The 27263-nt window shown below is 40.5% G+C and overlaps 2 protein-coding genes across 2 annotated transcripts in view; both read left to right on the top strand.

Moving 5' to 3' along the window:
• Window positions 1-27263, top strand: part of LOC139915926 (uncharacterized) — a 44582-nt gene that overhangs the window by 15002 nt on the left and 2317 nt on the right. Inside the window, exons 14-17 of the mRNA XM_078288536.1 lie at window positions 1101-1274; window positions 1633-1806; window positions 19096-19269; window positions 19632-19805. Of these exons, the coding sequence (XP_078144662.1) occupies window positions 1101-1274; window positions 1633-1806; window positions 19096-19269; window positions 19632-19805 (696 nt within the window). The remainder of the gene's footprint in view (window positions 1-1100; window positions 1275-1632; window positions 1807-19095; window positions 19270-19631; window positions 19806-27263) is intronic.
• Window positions 15972-18645, top strand: LOC144539363 (uncharacterized). Its single transcript, XM_078283805.1, has 5 exons — window positions 15972-16090; window positions 16327-16403; window positions 16542-16770; window positions 17176-17609; window positions 18613-18645. Exons 1-5 carry the CDS (start codon window positions 16066-16068, stop codon window positions 18643-18645), a joined length of 798 nt encoding a protein of 265 aa, XP_078139931.1. The 5' UTR covers window positions 15972-16065.

Genomic DNA, 27263 nt, shown 5'->3' with positions numbered 1-27263 from the left:
CCTTTAAGGACGCACCCCCCCACGTCACGCACACACACCCATAGACGGTTCAAGGCCGGATTTCAAAAGCACTATGGCGCGTAATTACCACAGACACACACCAGGAAGTGGCTAGACCGTCCGAGTGTCCGCCGTTAGCCTGCCAACCCCTGGCAGCGCGTAAAAGTCCGCCATTTGCTAGACCGCCCGGCCTACAGACCGGATCCACCGCTTCTTCTCTTCACTTCACACGCCATTTATACACCAACCCGCCGTTCATCGCCCGGTCCGACTATTCCCGGGAGCCGGCTACCTGCTACCTCGCCCGAACCGGAGTAACGTTGTGGAGGTAACCCCGGGGTTTCCCCGGAGCACACAGATGCATTACACTGACGGGAGGTTACACTCGGACTCAGATTCGGGAGCTCAAATGTTGCAGTACTGTGGGAATCAAGGAAGTCTCGAGTAGAGAACTCAGAAACATTGACACAGACTGACAATAGTGAAAAACAGACTATTGGGGTTGGGTTGCACTGTATTGAATTATTGTTTGGTTGGTATTTGCACTGTCTTTATTTGTATAATACACTGTGGGGAACATTGCATTTGCTGTGTTGTGTGTTTTATGCTTGTGGCTGCTTTGTGTGTACAGGTAGTTAAGGGATTGGTACCTGCTATCCATTCCTTTGTAGGGTTTTGCTGGCTGTATTCGTACCATTATATTTTGTCAGACTAAAGACTCTGACTGGCACCCCGGCTTAACCGCCAGCGACCGCTACATGGTTTAAGTTTATTTATCATTTGTCTTCTGGGTTTGAGTGATCTTTGTATCTGACTCGCCTGAGATGAAAAATACTCACCGCTGGCAAGCGGGCGAGTGTTATTTCCAGCTCTGTTCCTGAACCTGTAAAGGTTGAGCCTGCAAGTTTAACATTGAGATTTAAGAGCCATTTTACTTAAGTAATGTTCAATTGAAGGAAAACTTATAAATATTCAAAGTCAGTATTCTTCTCATCCAGCTTTTCATACACAGGTATAATAGCAGTGGCTAACAAAACACAGAAATCAATTATATTAAATAAAAGCGAGTAACATTTTCATATCTGTACATCTCCATTGAGGCTGAGTGGCTGTCAGCTGTCAAAGAGAAGCTGTGAAGCTCTGGCCTCAGTTCTCAGCTCCCAGTCCTCTACTCTGAGAGAGCTGGACCTGAGTAACAACGACCTGCAGGATTCAGGAGTGAAGCTGCTCTCTGCTGGACTGGAGAGTCCACACTGTAGACTGGACACTCTCAGGTAAGATCAGGTTATGATGCTTTTGTCTAACAATAGGTTGTAGCCATAATATTGCATGCTGTTTCTTGACATGTTCATAATTTTTCTCCATTTGTCAAACAAAATTGTTTAGTTTGGCATGAACTCTGTATGATAAAATGTATTGTGTTGTATTCTTCTTCTTTTCTACTCTGTTCCTTTAATTGTATTAAAGGGCTGGACAGGGTTAGAGCATCACATGTTTGATCTCTGAAACACCAAATGTTCCCTGTCCAAGTGTACTTGAGTAAGACACTGAACTCCTTCCTGCTCACTGACAGTGACTCTGGAAAGCTAATTATCTAAAATATAAAGGAAAATGTTCTGTCTATTTTGTCAGGTTGAATCAAAACAAGCTCACAGAGAAATGCTGTAAGAAGTTGTCATCAGTTCTCAGCTCCCAGTCCTCTAGTCTGAGAGAGCTGGACCTGAGTAACAACAACCTGCAGGATTCAGGAGTGAAGCTGCTCTCTGCTGGACTGGAGAGTCCACACTGTAGACTGGAAACTCTCAGGTCAGTATTCCTCAACCTGTTCAACAGACGACCATTTAAATCCTGCTTTACATACATGCGAATAAACTCCTAACCTGTAGAGGATTTTCTCTGTTTATGTAATTTTAAAACCAGTTGTAATACCAACATTTAGCACTTCCTAGCCTCTATGAATTATTTTCCATGAGGACATTTCATTCTTTCCTCTCCTTGCTGCCTCAGTTGTTGAAACCAAAAATACCAGAAAGGACTTCTGATATTCTGTCACAAAGTGAGTGGAGAACTCTCAAACTGGAGCAAATGAAACCACAAAGCAGATCATCTAGTCAACTGTTTGTATTTGAGGCAGTTACGCTTTTGCTAGCATTTGACTTAATTATCACAACTAATTTCACAGTAGTATACTAAGAAAATCTAACATGTGGCTTCTTTTCTCTCTCTCTCTCTGTCTCTCTCTGTGTGTGTGTGTGTGTGTGTGTGTGTGTGTGTGTGTGTGTGTGTGTGTGTGTGTGTGTGTGTGTGTGTGTGTGTGTGTGTGTGTGTGCAGGCTGTCAGGCTGTCTGCTCACAGAGGAAGGCTGTGCTTCTCTGGCCTCAGCTCTGAGCTCCAACCCCTCCCATCTGAGAGAGCTGGACCTGAGCTACAATCATCCAGGAGACTCAGGAGTGAAGCTGCTCTCTGCTGGACTGGAGGATCCACACTGGAGACTGGACTCTCTCAGGTCTGGAGAGGCAACGTCTGCTAGAAGGCTGAGAGCTGGCACACATTTTCTCTGTCATACTGAGAAGCTGAGGAATATTGTTTAATGTTTAATGGTGTACATGAGTGATGCTGTATGGAAAATTATTCATCAGGAAGGTTATTTAATGCCCATGTTTCCATTATCAAAGAGAATATGCTGGTCTGACTTTGTTTCCCCCACAGTGTGGACCATGGTGGAGTCCAGAGGTTGAAACCAGGTGTGAGGAAGTGTAAGTGTGTATTTAGTTTGATTCATGAAAACAAAGCAGCAAACATTCAACTACTTACATGGAAAGTCCCTCTACACAGCAGCATGTGACATCTATTCATTCAAGTCCTACTGTGAATGAAGATTATAAAATGTGTCATCATGAAACTGAAGAAATTAAAGGTCAAACTATTAATAAATCAACAAATAATGAACAGGTCTATTAGAATAAAAAGTTTCTGTATTGTGTCTTGTTCTCTCCATCAGATGCCTGTGAACTCACTCTGGACCCAAACACAGCACACAGAAACCTCTTCCTGTCTGAAGACAACAGAAAGGTGACAGCAGTGAGAGAGAAGCAGCCATATCCTGATCACCCAGAGAGATTTGACTGCTGGGATCAGCTGCTGTGTAGAAATGGTCTGACTGGTCGCTGTTACTGGGAGGTCGAGTGGGAAGGAACGGTTAATATAGGAGTGACTTACAGAGGAATCAGAAGGAGAGGAGAGGGTGCTGACTGCAGGCTTGGAGGGAATGAAAAGTCCTGGAGTCTGGTCTGCTATGATGATCGTTACTCTGCCTGTCACAATAACAGAGTAGTATCCACAGGAATCCCCTCCTCCTCCCCCTCCTCCTCTAACAGAGTAGCAGTGTATCTGGACTGGTCTGCTGGCTCTCTGTCCTTCTACAGAGTTTCCTCTGACTCACTGATCCACATCCACACCTTCCACTCCACATTCACTGAACCACTCTACCCTGGGTTTGGGTTTTGGTTTAGGTCGTTTGGTTCCTCAGTGTCTCTTGTCAGATAGAGGAGGGAGAGAGAAACACTCACACTGCTGACCAAATACAGCTGCTGACATGATAGTTCACTCTGGACAGGATCACACACACACACACACACACACACACACACACACACACACACACACACACACACACACACACACACACACACAGCTATGCCTTTAAAATGAGAAAATGTACAAGAAAACAGACATTTTATTTGGAAAATGAAATGAATGAGATATTTAACTAGACAGAATCAAGTTATTGTTGTTCACCTGAGAGTCTGTTGTTGATGATTGACAGGTTAAAATATCTTTCCTATGAACCTTTGTTTTATTTGGTATTTTATTAATGTCACAACAAGCTATGTTCAACAATCATGTTTCCAACAATTTAAGTTAAAATTAACATTGATTGTATAAACAAGCACAGTTTCAAACAATTTATTTTATACTTTTTATTGTCAACATTTTTTTTTTTTTTTTTACTTCATATGTGATTATAATTTTGCTAAAATCAACCAATATCTTTTTCCATAGTTGTATAAATGAGGAGATGAGTGTGTGCATAAAAGTAGCGACAGTTGACATTAAACAAATCTTATCCATACTGGTTATTTCACTATTATTTAATACTAATAACTGTATATAATAATAACGGTATATGAGGAAATGTGAGATGAGTGTGTGTGTAAAAGCACGATGATTGAAATCTGTCATGTTTTAAATATCTTAGACTTTGTTGCTGTTTTGTGCTTTTGGTGAAGTGTGTGTCCATGTTATATCATCAAGTGCGTCTCCATTTTCTCCCCTGAATATATTGTCATATTTCATGAATAAATACAGACACTGATTTGGTTGTTGTTTCTACTCCAAACACACAGTTTTGCAGCATGATGTATTTCCTTTGTACATCAGGTTGTTAGATTGCTGTGGATGCAGATCAGCTGTCAGGCTGCGGTCTGTTGGCTGAAGGCTTCAGAAGTCCAGATCTGAAACTGAGCTGACAGCAGCTGAGAATGATCCAACCTCTGCATGGTCACCTTCTGAAAAATGGTTTTATATATATTCCTTTAGGTTTCAATTAGACATATTCATGATGGACTAACTTTTAATTACATTCCCTCGGAAGCTTTTGCAGTATAAAAAATAAAGCATTAAAAAAAAAATCACTGAAATAGTGATACTGGTCTTTTTATACTGAGCGGACCCGGCATACAAGCATTTCATAGCTCTGTTTCCCTGTGTATGCTGTGTATAAGACAAATAAACAGACTTGAACCCTAAGTAAAAGAAAAAATGACTTTTATGAATGGCAGGTCATGCAGCTCTATGTGAGAGCGCTGTTGATTTTGTTGCTGGAATAAGTTTTTTGTTCCATGGTTCCAAACTTTACCTTCAAGTTTAATGAAGTATTCAATGACTTCAGTGTTAATAATATACATGTAGCACTTGCAATACAATGGAAAATGTGACAAACACTTGCAGTGTGCCGAGCTTTCCGCAGCACTGATTGAACCTTGATGCACCGAGCGTTACCTTCATTTCATCCACAAAATGCTTTCCACGTGTTTCACTAAATAGATTTCATGCCACGAAATAAACTTTGATCATGTTAATACAGTTGCATAAATCTACACAATTTAATTTAATATAAGATCATTTCGTACATAAAATTAAAATATTGTCTTCATTTTCGTCCAGGAAATCAAAAGACACAAATTCAATTTTGTGCATGAAATGAAGCGTTTATGGATTTTGTGGACGAATTAAAGTATGATAAAAGTCTGGATTACAGCATTAAGTGATTTAAAATAGCAGCAGTAGATCTTAGTGAGGTGAGTGAAGTATCAGAACTTTATGAGAATATATACCAAAAAGTTTGAGAAAGTGTGCAGTATGAAAAAGGTGAAAAATGATAAAACTGGTTAACATGACTTGACTGCAGCATCAGAGAAAAGTCCTAAATCTCTCAGCCCGCTCTGATTGGTCGATCATGTGTCGCTCATTCTGGAAGTAATATTTTCTGGTTTGATTCTGTACATGTTATATAAATCTGTGATTTGAATATATTTATTAAGGACAATAGACAGCTGTTTATGTTTAATGCCCCATTTGCTCTATTCTTATTTATATTCTATTTTTCTTGCTGTATCCTGTTACCATCTGCTGCTTCAAAGACCCACAAGGAGTAAAAGTAAAAGTTCATTTTTAATACATTTTTATGCCACCAGTATATTAAAAAAATATTTTCCTAGATTTGTTGAAGAATGTGAAACAAGTTATATTAGATTTAAATAGATTTGTTTGTGTGTTTATCAACCACTGTGCAGTTATCAGCAGTAACAAACACACCAACACCATGTGATAAGCATTTTATTTTTAAAAAAGAACAACAACTAGTCGGTTATCTAAAATGAAAGCAGCAGTTTGTGTACAGAGTGTTTTCACGCTGGTCGTCCTCACAGAGGACCCAGAACCTCCTGTTTCACCACAGCTGCTTCGATCGCACGCTCTTCAGCCTGGAAGGAAAGGACAGACGGTGAGACACGAAGCAGCAGACCTGACAAGTCTCTTCTGCCCGGCTTCATGTCTTTCCTCCGCACTTCTCTACCATCCATGGTCATTCTGGGGTCACAGGAACATTTCACTGTTGTCATGTGGAAAGCTCGCAACTCCAATTTCTGTAATTTTCATGTTTTATCTTCAGCTGAAGGATTACATGTTCCTCTAAAATCCTGCGAGCCTTGGGTTTCTGAAACCTTTTCAAAACAAACTGGACAGACTCAGAATTGCACGTTCATCTGCTAAAGACAAAGCTGCTTCTTAGTTCATGAAAAGTTGACATTTTGGACATTTGGACATTTTTTCACCCGACAGAAAAGATTTGTTCCATCTATTGTCAGGGTGCTGTGACCTCTGACCCTTGACCTATTTACTGTTGGTTGCTTGTAAAGTTGGTGATCCAGAAATTGAAGCTGATTCTACTGTTGACCTTTTCAATTCACTCAGATAATGTATGCTAAATGTATTCCTCCATATTGAACTGTGATGCTCTTTAACAGCTGACACTACATCATTTCTCAGTGATTTCCATGCTGTTGCTCTGTGTGTTCTGACTGCTGGACGGTTATAATAACCCAGGACCTCCGTGACCTCTGACCTCTGCAGCAGCTCCTCTGTCGACGCCTGTCCGGCCTCACCGTCTTCGTCTCCCTCGCCGTCCTCCGAGCTGCTGTTCGACGCCTCCTTCTTACTCTTCTTCTGCTGCTTCCCTTTGTGTTTGTGCTTCTTCTTCTTCTGGGGAGAAATAACAGGAAGTCAGAGGGGAGGAAGCAGACCGGAGGTTTTATTTGACACAGAACATCTTCGTCTTTTCTCCTCTACCTTTTTCTCCTTCTTGTGTTTGTGCTGCTTCTTGGCCTTGTGCTTCTCCTTGCTCCTCCTGCTGGGTTTCTCCTCCTTGGCGGGGGAGCAGAGGGAGGAGGCGCCTCCTGTGGCTGAACGGAGGAACAACACACAGTTTGGTCAAGTGCAACTTCTACCAGGTTTCATATGCAGAGAGGAACCTGTTAAATATCCCGACCTGTTTCACACAAAAGCAAAAGGAAACAGATGACCAATCAGAATCGGGCAAAGAAGGTTTTCCTGCAGCCTGTTAGCAACTTGCTAACACATCTAACTGCTGTAAACAGCTTCTGTAAAGCTTCATCTCTGTAACATGATGTTAGCACAAACTGAGGCAGAGAGATGTGTGTCTCTGTGACTGATGTCACTGATTGACATTCTGTGTAGCCAATGAAAATATGAGCACAGGAGCCTCACATTCAACCAGGAAGCACTGACAGAGAGAAAGACCTAAAACATGATTTGGGTAAAACGGTAGATTTGTGTCTGGACTGTCGAGACTAGGTCAAGCCCTCCGTACTTCTGGATATAATCTCCAGAGCGCCACCTACAGGAGTGAAGATCAAAACCTGCTGCTCTGTAGGTCTGTTGAACTGATATCAGGATTTGCATAATCAATTCTGAATTAGAGTTGAACAATTAACCGGAAAAATAAATTGAAATCGCAATATGAACCTCTGCAATTTCCAAATCGCAAAGGCTGCAATTACTTGCTTGGTCCAAACTAGATCTGTGAACAAGGTGTTTTAGAGCTACAGGTAATCTTTGTTTCATGAATCAAGTTCAATATTGGTGAAAACCTTTAATCAGACTCAAACTCAGTAAATCCTGCACACTGACATCTATCTTTTTTTAACAAATCTTTTCCAGTTTGGCAACCGATTTTCCAACTCTCCCCAGACACACACAATATTCCTGTAGCATGGAAGACCTCTCACATTATACCCGTCCCTAAAACACAGTGCCCCAAAGAACACAATGATTTTCGACCAGTCACCCTCACATCAGTTGTTATGAAGTCACTGGAGAGGATTCTGGTCCAGCATCTCAGCAGGGCAACTAAACAAGGTCGTAGCACAGAAGATGCAGTAGTGACAGACACACATCTCATTTCGAAGCCTCTAGATAAACCCAAAACGTATTCCAGAGCTCTTTTCCTTGATTTCTCATCAGCATTTAATACAATCCGGCCAGACATTCTATTGTCTAAGATGATCCGGCTATAGATTAATCCCTATCTTATTCATTGGTTTAAATCTTTTCTTACAAAGAGGGTACTGATAGTGAAGGTAAATAAAACAATATCTGCACCCATCATAACCAATGTTGGAGCTCCTCAAGGCTGTGTGAGCTCACCGAGACCGTTCACACTGTATACTGACGACTGTTCCACCAGCACACTGAGTCAGTATATAATGATTCCTCCTTATTATCTCTGTTGACAGATAAAGACGACCCAAGATCATACCAACTTAGTGCTGACAGTTTAGTAGAGTGGTGTGACCAGAATGCCCTTGTTATAAATACCAAGAAAACACAGAAAATTATTTTTGGTCTTTCACCTGATTCTTACCCATCCCCAGCCTCCAGCCGGCTCTCCAGCTGCACCGGGATGAAAGGCGAACAACTCAGAGAAATTAGATAAATTGTGTGGCTGAGGTCAGAAAATAACTAAAAATAATAATTGTATATGAATTGAGTTAAATAAAACGTGTAGCTTACATTTATTTCTATGACATTGATGTCTTTTTTTTATTTATGTTAATCACGCACCGCAGCCATTATTACCTTACTGGTTGTATGTATTGTGTATGTATGGTTATATATGTTGTGCTTATGATGGAAAATAAATAAATATGATTAAAAAAAAACATGCACAGAGTTTTCTGGGTAGCAGTTCATATCATCGTTAAGGTCACCTTTGGGATAATTTGATCTGTTGTTTTTATGATGAGGTTTTGTGTGGAGTGAGGTCGCCTTCTGGTGGATTGTATTGGCTACAGCATGTGTGTGTGTGTGTGTGTGTGTGGGGGGGGGGGTTGTTCAACGCCTGTATGATTATTCAGTTCCTCTGAGGAAAGTGCTGCCTGTCTCTTGGTTCAGTTTGTACAGAGGAGGCTCATATTCTAGTGATTCTGGGTCTAATATTTCCTCTTCAGGGGCTTCAGGTGGGAAGGAGAGCTAGCAGGTTTAGCAATGACCTTTGACCCCTGAGCCTTATTGGATCCTGGTGGAAGCAGAGAAAGAAATTCCTTCATGCATTTTAGTGTAGTTGTGAGAGAAAGTGTGTGTGTGTGCGTGTGTGTGTGTGTGTCCAGTGTCTGAAATCAACTGGCTCACCTGTCAAGGACTGGTAAACTGAAAAAAAAAAAAAAACCTTACCTGCCAAGCAATGTTACTTTTGTAAAGTAAAAGTAAAACCTGGTGATAAAGTGAAATAAAAATAAAAATGAGACTGGAAAAAAATGAACTGAAGTAAAACTATCAGGTCAACTTGTAAAACCAAGATAAAATGAAATACAAACATACCTGAAATGTTATTTTTTATCTGTATGTGCAGAGTAAAATGAATGAGTAGAATGAATTTTGGGTATTGAGAATTTTAAAGTGGTTCCAACTTCAAGTTAGTTTTCAGCAAGAATTTATGTTTTATTGTTTGTATTACAGAATACCAATCACAAAAACATACACAATACCTTTTCTGATCCATAATTACATATTTATAAAGTACCAACACTACCAAAAATACTAAAACTACAACTGAAACAAAATGAAAACTAAAGTAAAACTACCAAACCCACACTGAAAACTAACTAAAGCTGAACTGAAATTGAAATAAAAGCTATTGAAAAAGCCAAAACTCTAATAACCCTGCTGCCAAGATAATTTTTACATTCCAAAATTATGAATACACATTTTTAGATTTTAAACGCTTCATGGATCCAGAAAGTAACTCACTCACATATTCATTCATTCACTCTCTCTCACTCACTGTTAGTCTTTCTGCCCCCTAGCGGCCGTTAGGAGACATTCACTCACTCGCTGTTAGTCTTTCTGCCCCCTAGCGGCCGTTAGGAGACATTCACTCACTCACTGTTAGTCTTTCTGACCCCTAGCGGCCATTAGGAGACATTCACTCACTCACCGTTAGTCTTTCTGCCCCCTAGCGGCCGTAAGGAGACATTCACTCACTCGCTTTTAGTCTTTCTGCCCCCTAGCGGCCGTAAGGAGACATTCACTCACTCGCCGTTAGTCTTTCTGCCCCCTAGCGGCCGTAAGGAGACATTCACTCACTCGCCGTTAGTCTTTCTGCCCCCTAGCGGCCGTAAGGAGACATTCACTCACTCGCCGTTAGTCTTTCTGTCCCCTAGCGGCCGTAAGGAGACATTCACTCCCTCGCCGTTAGTCTTTCTGCCCCCTAGCGGCCGTAAGGAGACATTCACTCACTCGCCGTTAGTCTTTCTGCCCCCTAGCGGCCGTAAGGAGACATTCACTCACTCGCCGTTAGTCTTTCTGCCCCCTAGCGGCCGTAAGGAGACATTCACTCACTCGCCGTTAGTCTTTCTGCCCCCTAGCGGCCGTAAGGAGACATTCACTCACTCGCCGTTAGTCTTTCTGCCCCCTAGCGGCCGTAAGGAGACATTCACTCACTCGCCGTTAGTCTTTCTGCCCCCTAGCGGCCGTTAGGAGACATTCACTCACTCGCCGTTAGTCTTTCTGCCCCCTAGTGGCCGTTAGGCGGCATGTCGATGTCTACCATCTCTACTTGACTGAACCAGGATCAGTCACTCTCCTCCTCTCTGCAACACTGCTGCTTCACATCTATGGCGCTGTGTGTCCTTCATAGAAATATGTCAGCCTGCCCATTTCCAAAGATTTTCAGTGTACAGAATCGGGTGCGTTAATTTAAAACTTGCTGACTCACTCATAATGATAATGATAATAAGATAAGATAACACTTTATTGATAATGATAATGATAATAATAATAATAATAGTCTTTATTTTAACAACGCTTTTCAAAGCAGAGTTTACAAAGCTGCTTTACAAATAAAAGAACAGCAAAGTAATGAAATAAAGTAATAGAAATAGGAGTAGGAGAATAAAAGAGTTTAAATAATTATAAGCATTGTTGAATTAATCAATAAAAATTGAAAATAAAAATGTCAGTTAAAAAAAAAATAGTTTTAAGAAGTGATCTAAAAGAGGCTATGAGTGGGCTAGCCTGAACTCCTCTGGCTGTTCCAAAGCCTATAGGAGTCCTAATGACAAAGACCCGATCACTGTCAGTTTTCAGCCTAGACTTTGTGACAACGAGGAGGTCCTGGTCCGAGGATCTCAGGCTGCACACTGGCTCATAGAGGGTTAAAAGATCAGAGATGTAAAAGGGGGCCAGACCCATATGTGCCTTAAAAGTAATCAGCAAAATTTTAAAATCACCTAAAATCACCCTTTATCACAAGCAAGTCTCAAAGGGCTTTACATACATGTCATATACCATACTACATCACATATACGTGTTGTCTTTTCTTGGTTCTAGTATGAATCCAAGCTGCAGCATTTTGAGCCTCCAGATGGCTCCATACTTCATGATATAGTGTTGATGAGTGAGCTGAGTTCACAGCAGAGTTGCCATAAACGACTTTGGCCTTGTTTTATCTGAAAGTAAAATATTGGCAGTCGTGGGTTGCATTTTTTTGGGCTTGTTTTCAAAATGTCCTTACTTTTTTAAACTTGTTTGCGTTTGCCTGTCTAAGTGTCACAAAGCAGTGACACGATCTCAGGTGAAATCCAAGCTGTCAATCATCCCCACCTGCTGCCCGGCTCCTACCTGCCCAAACTGTAGCACCGCACACAGAGCAGCGTCTCACCGACCGCTGTCACTGTACTAAGAAACAGACTGTGGTGGGGGGCCCAGCAGGACATCTTGTCTGGGACCCCAGTATTTCTAGCCGCACCCCTGGGTTTAGTAATACTATTAACTGGAACTCAAAACCTCATACAAAGCTTCCCCTTTTCTGGAGACAAGTCTTAAAATGACATACACAAAATAAAATGGTTACTGTTCTTGAACCCCTGTGACTACAGGCACAATCTCAGTCTTTTCTGAAAGGTAAGCCTTGGGAGTTTCTTCTCCAAGTGTTAGAATTACTCTAAGTAGTACTGAAACAGAGTAACAGAAGTTCAAACACAGTGGAAATTGAACATTTTTTCTTGCCTAAAAGAAAAAATCTATTTTTTGAGTGTAGACAGAGAATTGATGAGAATGAGAATTTCAAAAAAAATTTTAGGATAATGTCTAGGCGGATTCATTTGGAGACTCCAAATGGACACTTGGTAACCAAATTACATTATGGGTCTTCAGAGCTGTACAAGTCTACATATTTTTGTATATTTCAATAAAACCACACCAAATACTCACAAAAATATGTTTGTTTTTTAAATTTTAGAATGTGCTTCTTGTTACCTCTCTAAACAGAGTAAAAATGTGTCCATAATGCTATGCAACCTGGGCGATAATAATTTCATATCAGATATTGCCATCCACAATGACTGAGGCAAATGAGTCAAAATAAATGAGATATGAGAGTGTAGTATTTTTTCCATTTAAAACCCTTTCTGAATCATTGTTTTTTACTGCTGTCGACTTATTTTGCAGTAGTTCTCCTGTTTTGATGTTCATCATCTTCACAGGCTAGATATGGTTTGTATAATGAATCCTATCCAGATGTTGTGAACATTGTTTCTGCCTTTGATATAACACTTTATTTATTAAAAGTCTGCCGTTACAAAAAAGCATAAAAGATTAATAGCAAATCCACAGCAGTAAAATGACACCAGACCAGTGTCATCATGCAGACGATCACATGATGATGAATGTGTCGATTTAAAATCAAGATTTTAATTCAAGTCTGTTTATCCAACAATGTGACATTCATTTTTACTGAAGAGACAGAAATAATATCAAACCAGATTCTGTGTCAGAAACTAATGGTCAGTATTACTGGCGAGGGGAAAAACAATATAAAGACATAAATGAAGTTTCAAATCCTCTCTCTCTCCCTCTCTCTCTCTCTCTCTCTCCTTGTTGAAGCTGCTACTTTGACTTCCACTTATCGGCATGACGCAGATTATTTAACAACAAAAGGTAGGCTATTGTAAGCAACATTTTATGTGACAGTTTACAGTGTATTATACCAGGGTTGCCAACTTTGGCCACATGGCTGGAGTGAGATTTTCATGTCATGCGCTGTACCTTTAGCACTTGCATGTCTTATCCATAAATCATTATTTATTTAGCCTAAACAAACAACTGATCATTGGCCGTCACTTGTCACTGACAGACGCACAGAAATTTGTGTGAAATGTGTGGACATTGTCTCCTCTCCTTTCAACCCTATTTTGTTTGACATCATACCTCTAATGTACAATAATTAAAATATCTCATAGGAGCTGCTGAGAATTAGGCTACAACACCTACGCCATTACACTGAACATCATTGTAAAATATCAGTAAGTGTGTGTGTAGCACTATAACAATTACAGACAGCGACATAGACATCTAAAATCATGTTTTTCAGATCATATTCCAAATCTAAAATAAAAACAGAAAAGTATAATCTGATTATCATATCTGCTTCAGGTGTTGCCTGTGGTGACAAATTGTGAAATTGCTGCTTGAGTCTTCTGGACTGTGATGTTTTGACTGTGGCTTTGCAGTTTGTGTTGTATTAATTCTCACAATAACAAGCCATGGATATTTGGCTAATCTGTTGCGTTTGACAGGAGGCCTTCAAGAAGAGGAAGAAGCCATTTTACAGTATTTCACAATTGGTTACAAGCATTTCGCAATACGGAGTTCACTTTTTCAAATCCCTGAATGCAACTCTCAGCACTAAAACGCTGTTTGGCCAAACAGTTAATTTCATGCACAAAATGAAACCAAGCTTTTAAAAAATGAAGACATCTCCCAAAAATGAATAAGTCAACTAAAACAGCAGATACTGTCATCTGCTGAGTAGAGTCAGGTAGTCTATTACACACTGACCCCCGAAACACAAAGAACTGAACTGAGCCTTTGTGTTATGTGGATCTTTGGTTGATAGTATAAAATATGCATACTGTAGATAATTTGCTTATTTTACTTTTGCTTGTAAACCTCTTTACTATGTAGGCTACTATACTGAAAGAAAGAGTTAATGAAACTAGTTTCATTATTATTCAGAATTGTGTTATTTTCACTTTCATCCCTTAAGTAGAGAATTACAGAACAAATCGCGGTCCATATTGACTCTCTAAGGAACGTAACATCCTGCTCTTAAGTGACGATTCCATATTATACGGGACGGGTGACAGCCACCACTGTGAACTGTAACTGTGGGTGCAGGTTCTTACCTCTAACTGTCTAGAGAACTCTGTATTTTCAGAAAGGAACACATTAGTGCTGCGGGACAGAATGAGCCAATCCACAGTCTGTCCTTTTTGTCTATGAGTCAAACTGATGTCATCATGTAGGGAATAAATATTGTGTGCTACCAGTGTTTATAGAATACCCTACTCACTTTGTACAGACTGAGTCTTGCTATATTTGAAATGTTATATTTTAATTGTTATTATATTTTCTTAAATATTGTCTATATTTCAAACTGGCGTGAGATTTGTTTGGGGAGCGTGAGATGGAACCTGAAAGCATGAGTCTCACACCAAATGCGTGAGAGTTGGCAACCATGTAATATACTTTAAAGACTCTAACCCAGCATATCTTCAATCACACTGTTTCCTTCTACCGTGTCTCAACACTTCCAACGGTTTTCCAACATATTAGTGTTTGAGTGATTGATTCTTGATTCTTTTACTTATCGGCGTGATGAAGGTTATTTAACGACAAAAGGTATTGTAAGCAACATTTTATGTGACAGTTTACAGTGTATTATACTTTAAAAACAGCATTTTTTTTATCATACTTTTACCGCCTACCATTAGCTTATTTAGCCTATAAAAAGAGGAAATTGCATCTGTCTGAAAAGCCGCTGTTTAGGTTCAAAACATAACTCAACACTTCCAACGGTTTTCCAACATATTAGTGTTTGAGTGTTAATGAAGTCATCTAATAAGAGCAGAAGTAGTAGCAGTAATTTGACGTGTTGCTTTCTGAACGTGTTTAATCAGGACACAGCCTGCAGGTTTGAGGTTTGTACACTCAGTGTATATGTGACATGTTACTGACAGAGTGATCACAGCCCTTTAAGTAATATATCCTGTAAAGGAAACTTTATTCTAATGAATCAGTCCATCTAACAGCATGTTGGGTGTGTTTGTGTAAAGGTGTTTGCTCCACTATGAGTCTGTCTGAGGAGAGAGAGGAGGGGCTCCCTCCCTCTAAAACCACTCTGTCTGGGGAACATGACAGCCACACCAAAGCTAAGAGGTAAGATGAGGATCTCTAACTGTCCATGACTGTTCTCCATCTCAGAGCTCAGCAGTGAAATCATTAACCCATCATTATTCAGAGTAAAAGCTCTTTTTTCTGTTGTGTTGAAGCCCAGTCCAGCAGGAGAGACCAGACTCCCCTGTACCCAGCTGTGTGTCCATGAAGAGTGACTGGTCGAAGGGTTTGGGAAGTAATTTTAAAGAACAGCATTCATCAGACAAAAAGTAAGTTGTTATTAGCATTAAAACATGTAATATTGTATTCTTATTTTTACCATTACTGTATTTATCCAGGAAGTGTTTTACTTTACATACATGCTGTTTTGCAGCATTGCTCTGCTTCACATGCATACAGTTACAGATATTCATACCAGAGCTGCTCAGTACAACCACAGTCTTCTGCTGTTGGTCACTGAGCAGCTCTACCAGAACAATCTGGGGGTTGAGTTCATTGCTCAAGGTCTAATTGGTGTTAGTTGCACAGGGTGGAGAAAGAGTTACTTATTCAATCTGATTTTCAAAGTTGGTAGTGGGATTCAAACTGGCAACCTGCTGGTCAAAACTCTGCTTCTCTAACATTTTTACTGCCACCACCCTGTTTTATCAATCCTGAGCAGGATCCAGCAGGAGAGAGCAGACTCCCCTGTACCCAGCTGTGTGTCCATGAAGAGTGACCGGTCTATGGATCATCCTATTGAGTTCAAAGATGGACAGCACTCTACTGAGCAAAGGTAAGAATTGAAAACATATGAGTTATTATTCGATTCTACTGAACAGAGGAAAGAAGTCATGATACTCTGTTGATTTAGTTTCAGAGCTGCGTTTACAGTGGAGTTCACATTGTGTTTCTACTAGGATCCATCATGACAGAACACAGTCACCTTTAACCATGTGTGTGTGTGTGTGTGTGTGTGTGTGTGTGTGTGTGTGACATTATATGCACTAATACTTCATGTTTTATCCAGAGTCCACCAGGAGAGGTCAGAGGTTCCCAGTGGTCAGTCTGTCCAGGAGCATCAAACAGACCTGAACTCCATATTTATGGTGTGTAAATGTACAACAACACATTTTACTTCAGCTACAAATGAAATGCAAAACAACCACTCTGGTCATAATAGTCTTCATGCTTTCAGTGTACGCCAGATAGATCTGATGTTTAATTCAAATATTATTCTGTTCCAGCTGCTTGAGGAGAACATTGTCACTTTTGTGAAGAACGAGCTGAAAAGGTTCCAGAGGGTCCTGCGTCCAGATTACCCAGAATGCTTAGAGAGACAGAGGGAGGATGAGGAGGATGTGGACGGTGAGGAGGAAGAGCAGAGGAGGAGCAGCAGAGAGGCTTTTCTGCAGATCACACTGCACTTCCTGAGGAGAATGAAGCAGGAGGAGCTGGCTGACTCTCTGCAGAGCAGTAAGAGGCTTTTAACAGGTTTAACATGATGGAAAGGGGAAATAGTGGGAAAATGGGAGATGTTTACATTCACTACTCAACTGTAAATATAGACATTTCTCAAAAAATATCTTTTCAATTCCAGATTGGAAGGTAAATGAGCACAATCCCCATGAATCATCTGCTAAAACTGTTGATTTGTTCATGTGGCTTAAAATGCTGAACACAGTATTGTTCATTAAAAAAAAACACCACCACAGTTGCCTTTCACATTCAGCTGCACACACAGTCAGGACCTGTTTGTCCACCAGTGATGAGGAGCAGAATAGATGCCATGGGGATGGGAAAAGTATGTATTCACTGAGAAATGTTTACACTTATATTTACCACAACATCCATTCATTATTGTTATTTTTGGCCTTTCAGAAACTCTTGCTACTTGGTGCCAACGTGAACTCAAATCTAATCTGAAGGAGAAGTTTCAGTGTTTGTTTGAGGGGATTGCTAAAGCAGGAAACCCAACACTTCTGAATCAGATCTACACAGAGATCTACATCACAGAGGGAGGGAGTGGAGAGGTCAGTGATGAACATGAGGTCAGACAGATTGAAACAGCATCCAGGAAACCAGCAAGACCAGAAACAACAATCAAATGTGAAGACATCTTTAAACCCTTACCTGGAAGAGATAAACCAACCAGAACATTGATGACAACGGGAGTGGCTGGCATTGGGAAAACAGTCTTAACACAGAAGTTCACTCTGGACTGGGCTGAAGACAAAGCCAACCAGGATATACAGTTCACATTTCCATTCACTTTCAGAGAGCTGAATCTGCTGAAAGGGAAAAAGTGCAGTTTGGTGGAACTTCTTCATCACTTCTTCACTGAGACCAAAGAAGCAGGAATCTGCAGGTTTGACAAGTTCCAGGTTGTGTTCATCTTTGACGGTCTGGATGAGTGTCGACTTCCTCTAGACTTCCAGAACAACGAGATCTGGACCGATGTTACAGAGTCAACCTCAGTGGACGTGCTGCTGACAAACCTCATCAAGGGGAAACTGCTTCCCTCTGCTCACCTCTGGATAACCACACGACCTGCAGCAGCCAATCAGATCCCTCCTGAGTGCGTTGACATGGTGACAGAGGTGAGAGGCTTCACTGACCCACAGAAGGAGGAGTACTTCAGGAAGAGATTCAGAGATGAGGAGCAGGCCAGCAGAATCATCTCCCACATCAAGACTTCGCGAAGCCTCCACATCATGTGCCACATCCCAGTCTTCAGTTGGCTCACTGCTACAGTTCTGGATCATGTGTTGAGAACCAGGAAGAGAGGAAAGATGCCCAAGACCCTGACTGAGATGTACATCCTCTTCCTGGTGGTTCAGTCCATCCAGGGGAATGTCAAGTATCATGGGAGAGCTGAGACAGATCCACACTGGAATACAGAGAGCAGGAAGATGATTCTCTCTCTGGGAAAACTGGCTTTTGAGCAGCTGGAGAAAGGCAACCTGATCTTCTATGAAGCCGACCTGACAGAGTGTGGCATTGATATCAGAGCAGCCTCAGTGTACTCAGGAGTGTTCACACAGATCTTTAAAGAGGAGTGTGGGCTGAACCAGGACAAGGTGTTCTGCTTTGTCCATCTGAGCATTCAGGAGGTTCTGGCTGCCGTTTATGTCTTTCTGTCATTCATCAACAGTGGTGTCAATAAACTGTCAGAAACTCAATCAACATCCTGTTGGTCTACACTATTCAGAGACAAATCTAACATCAAACACCTCAACCAGAGTGCTGTGGACAAGGCCTTACAGAGTCCAAATGGACACCTGGACTTGTTCCTCCGCTTCCTCCTGGGCCTTTCAGTGGAGATCAATCATACTCTCCTACGAGGCCTGATGAAACAGACAGGAAGTGGCTCACAGACCAATCAGGAAATAGTCCAGTACATCAAGCAGAAGATCAGGGAGAATCCCTCTCCAGAGAGAAGCATCAATCTGTTCCACTGTCTGAATGAGCTGAATGACCGTTCTCTAGTAGAGGAGATCCAACAGCACCTGAGATCAGGAAGTCTCTCCACAGACAGACTCTCCCCTGCTCAGTGGTCGGCTCTGGTCTTCATCTTACTGTTATCAGAAGAAGAGCTGGACGTGTTTGACCTAAAGAAATACTCTGCTTCAGAGGAGGCTCTTCTGAGGCTGCTGCCAGTGGTCAAAGCCTCCAATATAGCTCTGTAGGTGCATACATAACTGGATAGATTCAATATATTAAATGTAATATTTATACAGAAGAGAAAAAAAGATATATTTTCAATCTTGTTGTATCTCTTTATCACTAATGCTTCTTCAGGCTGAGTGTGTGTCAGCTGTCAGAGAGAAGCTGTGGAGCTCTGGCCTCAGTTCTCAGCTCCCAGTCCTCTAGTCTGAGAGAGCTGGACCTGAGTAACAACGACCTGCAGGATTCAGGAGTGAAGCTGCTCTCTGCTGGACTGGAGAGTCCACACTGTAGACTGGAGACTCTCAGGTAAGATCAGGTTATGATGCCTTTGTCTAACAATAGGTTGTAGCTATAATATTGCATGCTGTTTCTTGACATGTTCATAATTTTTCTCCATTTGTCAAACAAAATAATTTAGTTTGGCATGAACTCTGTATGATAAAATGTATTGTGTTGTATTCTTCTTCTTTTCTACTCTGTTCCTTTAATTGTATTAAAGGACTGGACAGAGTTAGAGCATCACATGTTTGATCTCTGAAACACCAAATGTTCTCTGTCCAAGTGTACTTGAGTAAGACACTGAACCCCTTCCTGCTCACTGACAGAGAGTCACTCTGGAAAGCTAAATATATAAAATATAAAGGAAAATGTTCTGTCTATTTTGTCAGGTTGAATCAAAACGAGCTCACAGACAAATGCTGTAAGAAGTTGTCATCAGTTCTCAGCTCCCAGTCCTCTAGTCTGAGAGAGCTGGACCTGAGTAACAACGACCTGCAGGATTCAGGAGTGAAGCTGCTCTCTGCTGGACTGGAGAGTCCACACTGTAGACTGGAGACTCTCAGGTCAGTGTTCCTGAACAGGGGTGGAACTTAGAGATTTTGGGTACTAGTGGGCTGAAATTTCTACTAGCCCGGAGAAATTATTTCTAGCCCAGTACAGATAATGTTATATTCAAGTTTATTGAGACAGATAATTTTCTAAAGTTACACACTTAACATCAAAATCACAAGTTTATGTTCTTTTGTATATATCATATTTTATTAATGCTAGATCAGTATAAGTGATGTAATGTTCAAGTTTAACAAGGTAAACTACAAGGCACTCAGCAGAGTGCAAACGTCCACCAATGCTGAACAATTCTCCAACTTGCAAATCTGCAGCCATAACAGTTTATGTTTATTTATCATTTGTCTTCTGGGTTTGAGTGATCTTTGTATCTGACTCGGCTGAGATGAAAAATACTCACAGCTGGCGAGTGGCGAGTGTTATTTCCAGCTCTGTTCCTGAACCTGTTGAAGGTTGAGCCTGCAAGTTTAACATTGAGATTTAAGAGCTATTTTACTTAAGTAATATTAAATTTAATGAAAACTTATAAATATTCAAATTCAGTATCCTTCTCATCCAGCTTTTCATACACAGCCATAATAGCAGTGCCTAACAAAACACAGATATTAATCATATTATTAAGAGAGTAACATTTCATATCTGTACATCTCCATTGAGGCTGAGTGTCTGTAAGCTGTCAGAGAGAAGCTGTGAAGCTCTGGCCTCAGTTCTCAGCTCCCAGTCCTCTAGTCTGAGAGAGCTGGACCTGAGTAACAACGACCTGCAGGATTCAGGAGTGAAGCTGCTCTCTGCTGGACTGGAGAGTCCACACTGTAGACTGGAAACTCTCAGGTCAGTATTCCTGAACATGTAAAGGGTGATGCTGCAAGTTTAACACTGGGATTCAAGAGCCATTTTACTGTAGTAATGTTCAATTAATGTTCAATAAAATTTTCAGAATCAGTATTCTCATCCAGCTTTACATACACAGCCATAATAGCAGTGTCTAAAAAACACAGATATCAATCATATTAGTAAGAGAGCAACATTTTGACATCTGTACATCTCCATTGAGGCTGAGAGTGTGTTCCCTGCACAAGTGTACTTGAGTAAGACACTGAACCCCTTCCTGCTCACTAACAGAGTCACTCTGGAAAACTAATTATCTAAAATATAAAGGAAAATGTTCTGTCTATTTTGTCAGGTTGAATCAAAACAAGCTCACAGAGAAATGCTGTAAGAAGTTGTCATCAGTTCTCAGCTCCCAGTCCTCTACTCTGAGAGAGCTGGACCTGAGTAACAACGACCTGCAGGATTCAGGAGTGAAGCTGCTCTCTGCTGGACTGGAGAGTCCACACTGTAGACTGGAAACTCTGAGGTAAGATCAGGTTATGATGCTTTTGTCTAACAATAGGTTGTAGCTATAATATTGCATGCTGTTTCTTGACATGTTCAGAATTTTTCTGCATTTGTCAAATAAAATAATTTAGTTTGGCATGAACTCTGTATGATAAGATGTATTGTGTTGTATTCCTCTTCTTTTCTACTCTGTTCCTTTAATTGTATTAAACGGCTGGACAGGGTTAGAGCATCACATGTTTGATCTCTGAAACACCAAACGTTCTCTGTCCAAGTGTACTTGAGTAAGACACTGAACCCCTTCCTGCTCACTGACAGAGAGTCACTCTGGAAAGATAATTATCTAAAATATAAAGGAAAAAATGTCTATCTATTTTGTCAGGTTGAATGAAAACAAGCTCACAGAGAAATACTGTAAGGAGTTGTCATCAGTTCTCAGCTCCCAGTCCTCTAGTCTGAGAGAGCTGGACCTGAGTAACAACGACCTGCAGGATTCAGGAGTGAAGCTGCTCTCTGCTGGACTGGAGAGTCCACACTGTAGACTGGAAACTCTCAGGTAAGTATTCCTGAACAGGGGTGGAACTTAAAAGATAAGGCTGGTGTTTTTTAATGCATTTCTTACCATCAACAAATCCTATGAAAATAACAAAATCAGCAATGACTTTGTTTTGCCAACAAGTCTCATCCATGTAGCCGGTGCCCAGTAAAGCCTCATGTCCCAGCAGCCATAGAACTCCACTGTATTAAAAAACTATTAAAAACCCATCACAGAGCCATGCTGCTGCTCTGCAGCATATTTCATCATCACGATGCACCGGGCCGGCTGACTTTTTCCTCAAACAGCTTAATAAGCCGGCTGTAAACACTTTGCGATCTCAGGAAAGTACTTCCGTAGCACAGAAAATAGTCCCTGGCGTAATGAAGATTTTTTTCCCATTTTAATTTGATTTGGTAATAACTACAACAGTCTGACTTTTCGTGGTAACAGTTAGCGATTTTTAAAATTGAAACTATGTCTTTGTGAGCTGTATTTAAAGGTTTTTAGCTTACAATTGGAACCAATGACTTCTGGGTTGACGGCTAAAAACGATACGTGGGAAGTCAGAAAGTAATGAGAGGAGAGCAAACGCATTGTTGATTTTGTTATTTTCATAGGATTTGTTGACAGTAAGCAATGCATTAAAAAACACCAGCCTTATCCTTTAAGGATTTTGGGTACTAGACCACCAGGTTAGTGGGATGAAATTTCTACTAGCCCGGACAAATTATTTCTAGCCCAGTACAGATAATGTTATATTCAAGTTTATTGAGACAGATAATTTTCTAAAGTTACACACTTAACATCAAAATCACAAGTTTATGTTCTTTTGTATATATCATATTTTATTAATGCTAGATCAGTATAAGTGATGTAATGTTCAAGTTTAACAAGGTAAACTACAAGGCACTCAGCAGAGTGCAAATGTCCACCAATGCTGAACAATTCTCCAACTTGCAAATCTGCAGCCATAACAGTTTAAGTTTATTTATCATTTGTCTTCTGGGTTTGAGTGATCTTTGTCTGTGAAAAATACTCACAGCTGGCAAGCGGCGAGTGTTATTTCCAGCTCTGTTCCTGAACCTGTTGAAGGTTCAGCCTGCAAGTTTAACATTGAGATTTAAGAGCTATTTTACTTAAGTAATATTCAATTTAAGGAAAACTTATAAATATTCAAATTCAGTAATCTTCTCATCCAGCTTTTCATACACAGCCATAATAGCAGTGCCTAACAAAACACAGAAATCAATTATGTTAAATAAAAGCGAGTAACATTTCATATCTGTACATTTCCATTGAGGCTGAGCTACTGTCAGCTGTCAGTGAGAAGCTGTGAAGCTCTGGCCTCAGTTCTCAGCTCCCAGTCCTCTAGTCTGAGAGAGCTGGACCTGAGTAACAACGACCTGCAGGATTCAGGAGTGAAGCTGCTCTCTGCTGGACTGGAGAGTCCACACTGTAGACTGGAAACTCTCAGGTCAGTATTCCTCAAACTGTAAAGGTTGAATAAAGGGCGATAGGACTGGAGAGCTTCTTGAAACTATCAACTGTATCAGACAAGAAGGTGCTCTTTGGCAGAGGATATATGTTAGTCAGGAAGATAATAAGGAACCAAGGCACTCAACTTGAGGTGAAAATATGAAATGCCTTTATTCCATTGGCAAGTTGTAAATTCTGAACATTGTTAAAAATCCCCGACGCGTTTCGGCGTCTTGCCTTCTTCTGGGAGCTTACACAAAGCACAATGGTAAGAGACTTAAAGGAGAGACAAAGGTGAAACAGGTGTTCTCATTCAGCAATCCTTGTCAATCTGACAAGTGGAGTGCAGGTAGTCACTCCCCTAGAGGGAACAGGCAGGAACAACAAGAGGCAGCGGCAACTTAAAATAACCATATCAAGTGAACAGCACATAAAAATATACAAGGCTGGCCAATAGACACTCATGTTGAACACTATACATTTTAAGGGGGTGCATATACATATATACATACACATACAGACATACCCATATGTATGCATATATATATACATACACATGCACATACACATTTAGTTCTCCCAACATAAAACACGTTGCAAAGGGGGCATTCCAATTTCTAGAAAACAAATGTTGTTGTACAACTTATGAAATGTCTTATTTTATAAATATTATTTGTATGATTATCTTGGAAGCTCTTGTATTGTTGTACATTAGAACAGTGGTTACAGTGACCACATTGAAAGCAACCAACAGGCTTTGGAGGAAGCCAGGTAGTTTTTGGATGGCAGGTACGTGACTATGAACCAGCTTATCACCAAGGCCAGGTGAGCGTTTAAAGCTGAAGATAGGGGGCTCTGAAAACATATCTCGTAATGAGGCATCACACTGAAGAATACTCCAGTTCTTTTTAATATTCTTCATACGATTTGCCTCAGTACTGAATGTTATAGAGAAATAGATTCTCTCAGGTTTATGATGGAATGACTTTCTCTGCAAAAGTGTTTCTCTGTCTACATCTTTTGCTCTCCTTCTAGCTTTTTCAACTACTGCCTTCTCATAGCCTCTTTGAAAGAAACAATTCTCATTTCTTCAGCCTTTTGGTCAAAATCTCTCTCTTGGTCACATGTTCTCCTTAGTCTTTGGAACTGACCATAAGGTATATTTTCTTTAAGGTGTTTAGGATGACAACTTTTTGCATGGAGAATTTTATTACAGGAAGTAGGTTTCCTGAAAATAGTGGAATGTAAGTATCCCTCTTTGTCCTTGTGTTTTTCCAAATCTAGGAAATGAATTTGGTCTTTGCTGTATTACAAAGAAAGTTTAATGTTTTTGTTTGTAGTATTTAAATGCTGGTGAAAGGCCAACAAATCCTCTTCTGACCCTGCCCAGAACAAACAGATGTCATCTATATATCTTCCCCAAAAAATAATCTTGTCTAGGAAAGGGTGTTTAGTGAGTTGAATACATAATCTCTTTCCCATTTGCCCATATACACTCACCGGCCACTTCATTAGGTACACCTTATTAATACTGGGTAGGTATCAGCTTTCAGCTCAGTGTCAACCGGCTACCAAAGTGACATCCGCCTCAAGGTTGGACGTGTTGCATTCTGGGATGCTTTTCTGCTCACCACAGTTGTAAAGAGGTTATCTGAGTTACTCTTGCCTTTCTATCAGCTCGAACCAGCCTGGCCATTCTCCTCTGACCTCTGCCATCAACAAGGCATTTTCGCCCAGAGAACTGCCGCTCACTGGATATTTTCTCTTTTTCGGACCATTCTCTGTAAACCCGAGAGATGGTTGTGCGTGAAAATCCCAGTAGATCAGCAGTTTCTGAATTACTCAAACCAGCCCGTCTGGCACCAACAACCATGCCACGTTCAAAGTCACTTAAATCACCTTTCTTCCCCATTCTGATGCTTGGTTTGAACTTCAGCAGATCGTCTTGACCATGTCTACATGCATAAATGCATTGAGTTGCTGCCACGTGATTGGCTGATTAGATATTTGTTGTTAATGAAGTGGCCGGTGAGTGTATAGACCTGTATATGAGGGGCTGCAGCACGCCCCATGGCTCACCCTTTAGCTTGTCTAAATAGGCGGTCTTGAAAAACAAAGATGTTATTATTTAGAGTCCATTCTGTCAGGGATAGTATGAATTGTGATGGAGGGTGATCTGTTTCTGATCTCTCACTCAGGAAATGCTTTAGTGCTGACAGACCTCCTTCATGTTCTATTGTTGTGTAAAGTGCTTCAACATCCATAGTAGCCAGTACAGTATTATGTCCTATATTACTTAGTTGTTGTATTTTATTAAGGACATCTGTGGTGTCTTGGATATAGGCTGGAAGAGATGGTAGCTCAGGTTTAAGAAAGTAGTCAATACATTTAGAGATGGGCTCTGTAAGGCTGTCATTGCCTGAGATGACGGGTCTACCTGGGGGGTTTCCAGACTCTTATGAATTTTCGGGTGGAAGTACAAAGATGCCAGTCTGGGGTTTTCATTGAAAAGAAACTTAAACTCATTATCTGAAATCCAATTATTATCTCTAGCTCTTGATAAGATTTCTTTCAGTTCCAGTTTGAGAGACTCAGTAGGATTGTAAGTCAGAGGTTCATAGTATTCTGTATTACTTAGTTGATTGTTAGCCTCTTCTACATATTTGTCTTTGCCCCAAACAACTATAGCAGCTCCTTTATCTGCCTTTTAATCACCAAGTCCTCATTTTTCAACAGTTCATTTAAAGCACTTTGTTCATCTTTAGAGAGATTGTGGGACTTAGATGTATCATTCTTCTACTTAAATAGATGACCAACCTCATAGTCAATCTTTTTTAGCAAAGGTATTTAATGTAGCATTGAGGGTAGCAGGACAAAAGGTAGATTTGGGCTTAAAAGGTGTTTTTTGAGGCTTGGAGCTACCCATTACCCTGCCTAAATGAAGATTTACATCTGACTCATTTCCTATAAGGTCTTCCAGAATATAGCTGTTTATGTGTATGTGTATATATATATGCATACATATGTGTATGTCTGTATGTGTATGTATATATGCATATATATCTTTTTTATCCTCTTTCCCTGTCACCCACTTAAATTGTATAGTGTTCAACATGAGTGTCTATTGGCCTTGTATATTTTTAAGTGCTGTTCACTTGATATGGTTATTTTAAGTTGCCGCTGCCTCTTGTTGTTCTTGCCTGTTCCCTCTAGGGGAGTGGCTACCTGCACTCCACTTGTCAGATTGACAAGGATTGCTGAATGAGAACACCTGTTTCACCTTTGTCTCTCCTTTAAGTCTCTTACCATTGTGCTTTGTGTAAACTCCCAGAAGAAGGCAAGACGCCGAAACGTGTCGGAGCTTTTTAACAATGTTCAGAATTTACAACTTGCCAATGGAATAAAGGCATTTCATATTTTTCACCTCAAGTTGAGTTCCTTGGTTCCTTATTATCTTCCTGGCTTGAAGATAATTTTCCTGGCTTGAAATTTGAAACTGTAACATTGGGATTAAAGAGCCATTTTACTGTAGTACTGTTCAAAGGAAATCTTGAAAATGTACAAAATCAGTATTCTTCTCATGCAGCTTTTCATACACAGCCATAATAGCAGTGTCTAAAAACACAGATATCAATCATATTAATTATAAGAGTAACATTTTCATATCTGTACATCTCCATTGAGGCTGAGTGTGTGTCAGCTGTCAGAGAGAAGCTGTGAAGCTCTGGCCTCAGTTCTCAGCTCCCAGTCCTCTAGTCTGAGAGAGCTGGACCTGAGTAACAACGACCTGCAGGATTCAGGAGTGAAGCTGCTCTCTGCTGGACTGGAGAGTCCACACTGTAGACTGGAAACTCTCAGGTCAGTATTCCTCAACCTGTTCAACAGACAACATTTAAATCCTGCTTTACATACAAGTTACTATCAGCGAATAAACTCCTAACCTGTAGAGGATTTTCTTTGTTTATATAATTTTAAAACCAGTTGTAATACCAACATTTAGCAACACTTTCTAGCCTCTGTTAATTATTTTCCATGAGGACATTTCATTCTTTCCTCTCCCTGCTGCCTCAGTTGTTGAAACCTAAAATGCCAGAAAGGACTT

Source organism: Centroberyx gerrardi, chromosome 1 (genome assembly GCF_048128805.1).
Source record: "Centroberyx gerrardi isolate f3 chromosome 1, fCenGer3.hap1.cur.20231027, whole genome shotgun sequence".
Classification (NCBI taxonomy): domain Eukaryota; kingdom Metazoa; phylum Chordata; class Actinopteri; order Beryciformes; family Berycidae; genus Centroberyx; species Centroberyx gerrardi.
The sequence above is the reverse complement of the archived record's forward strand: the minus strand, read 5'-3'. Positions and strand labels throughout refer to the sequence as shown.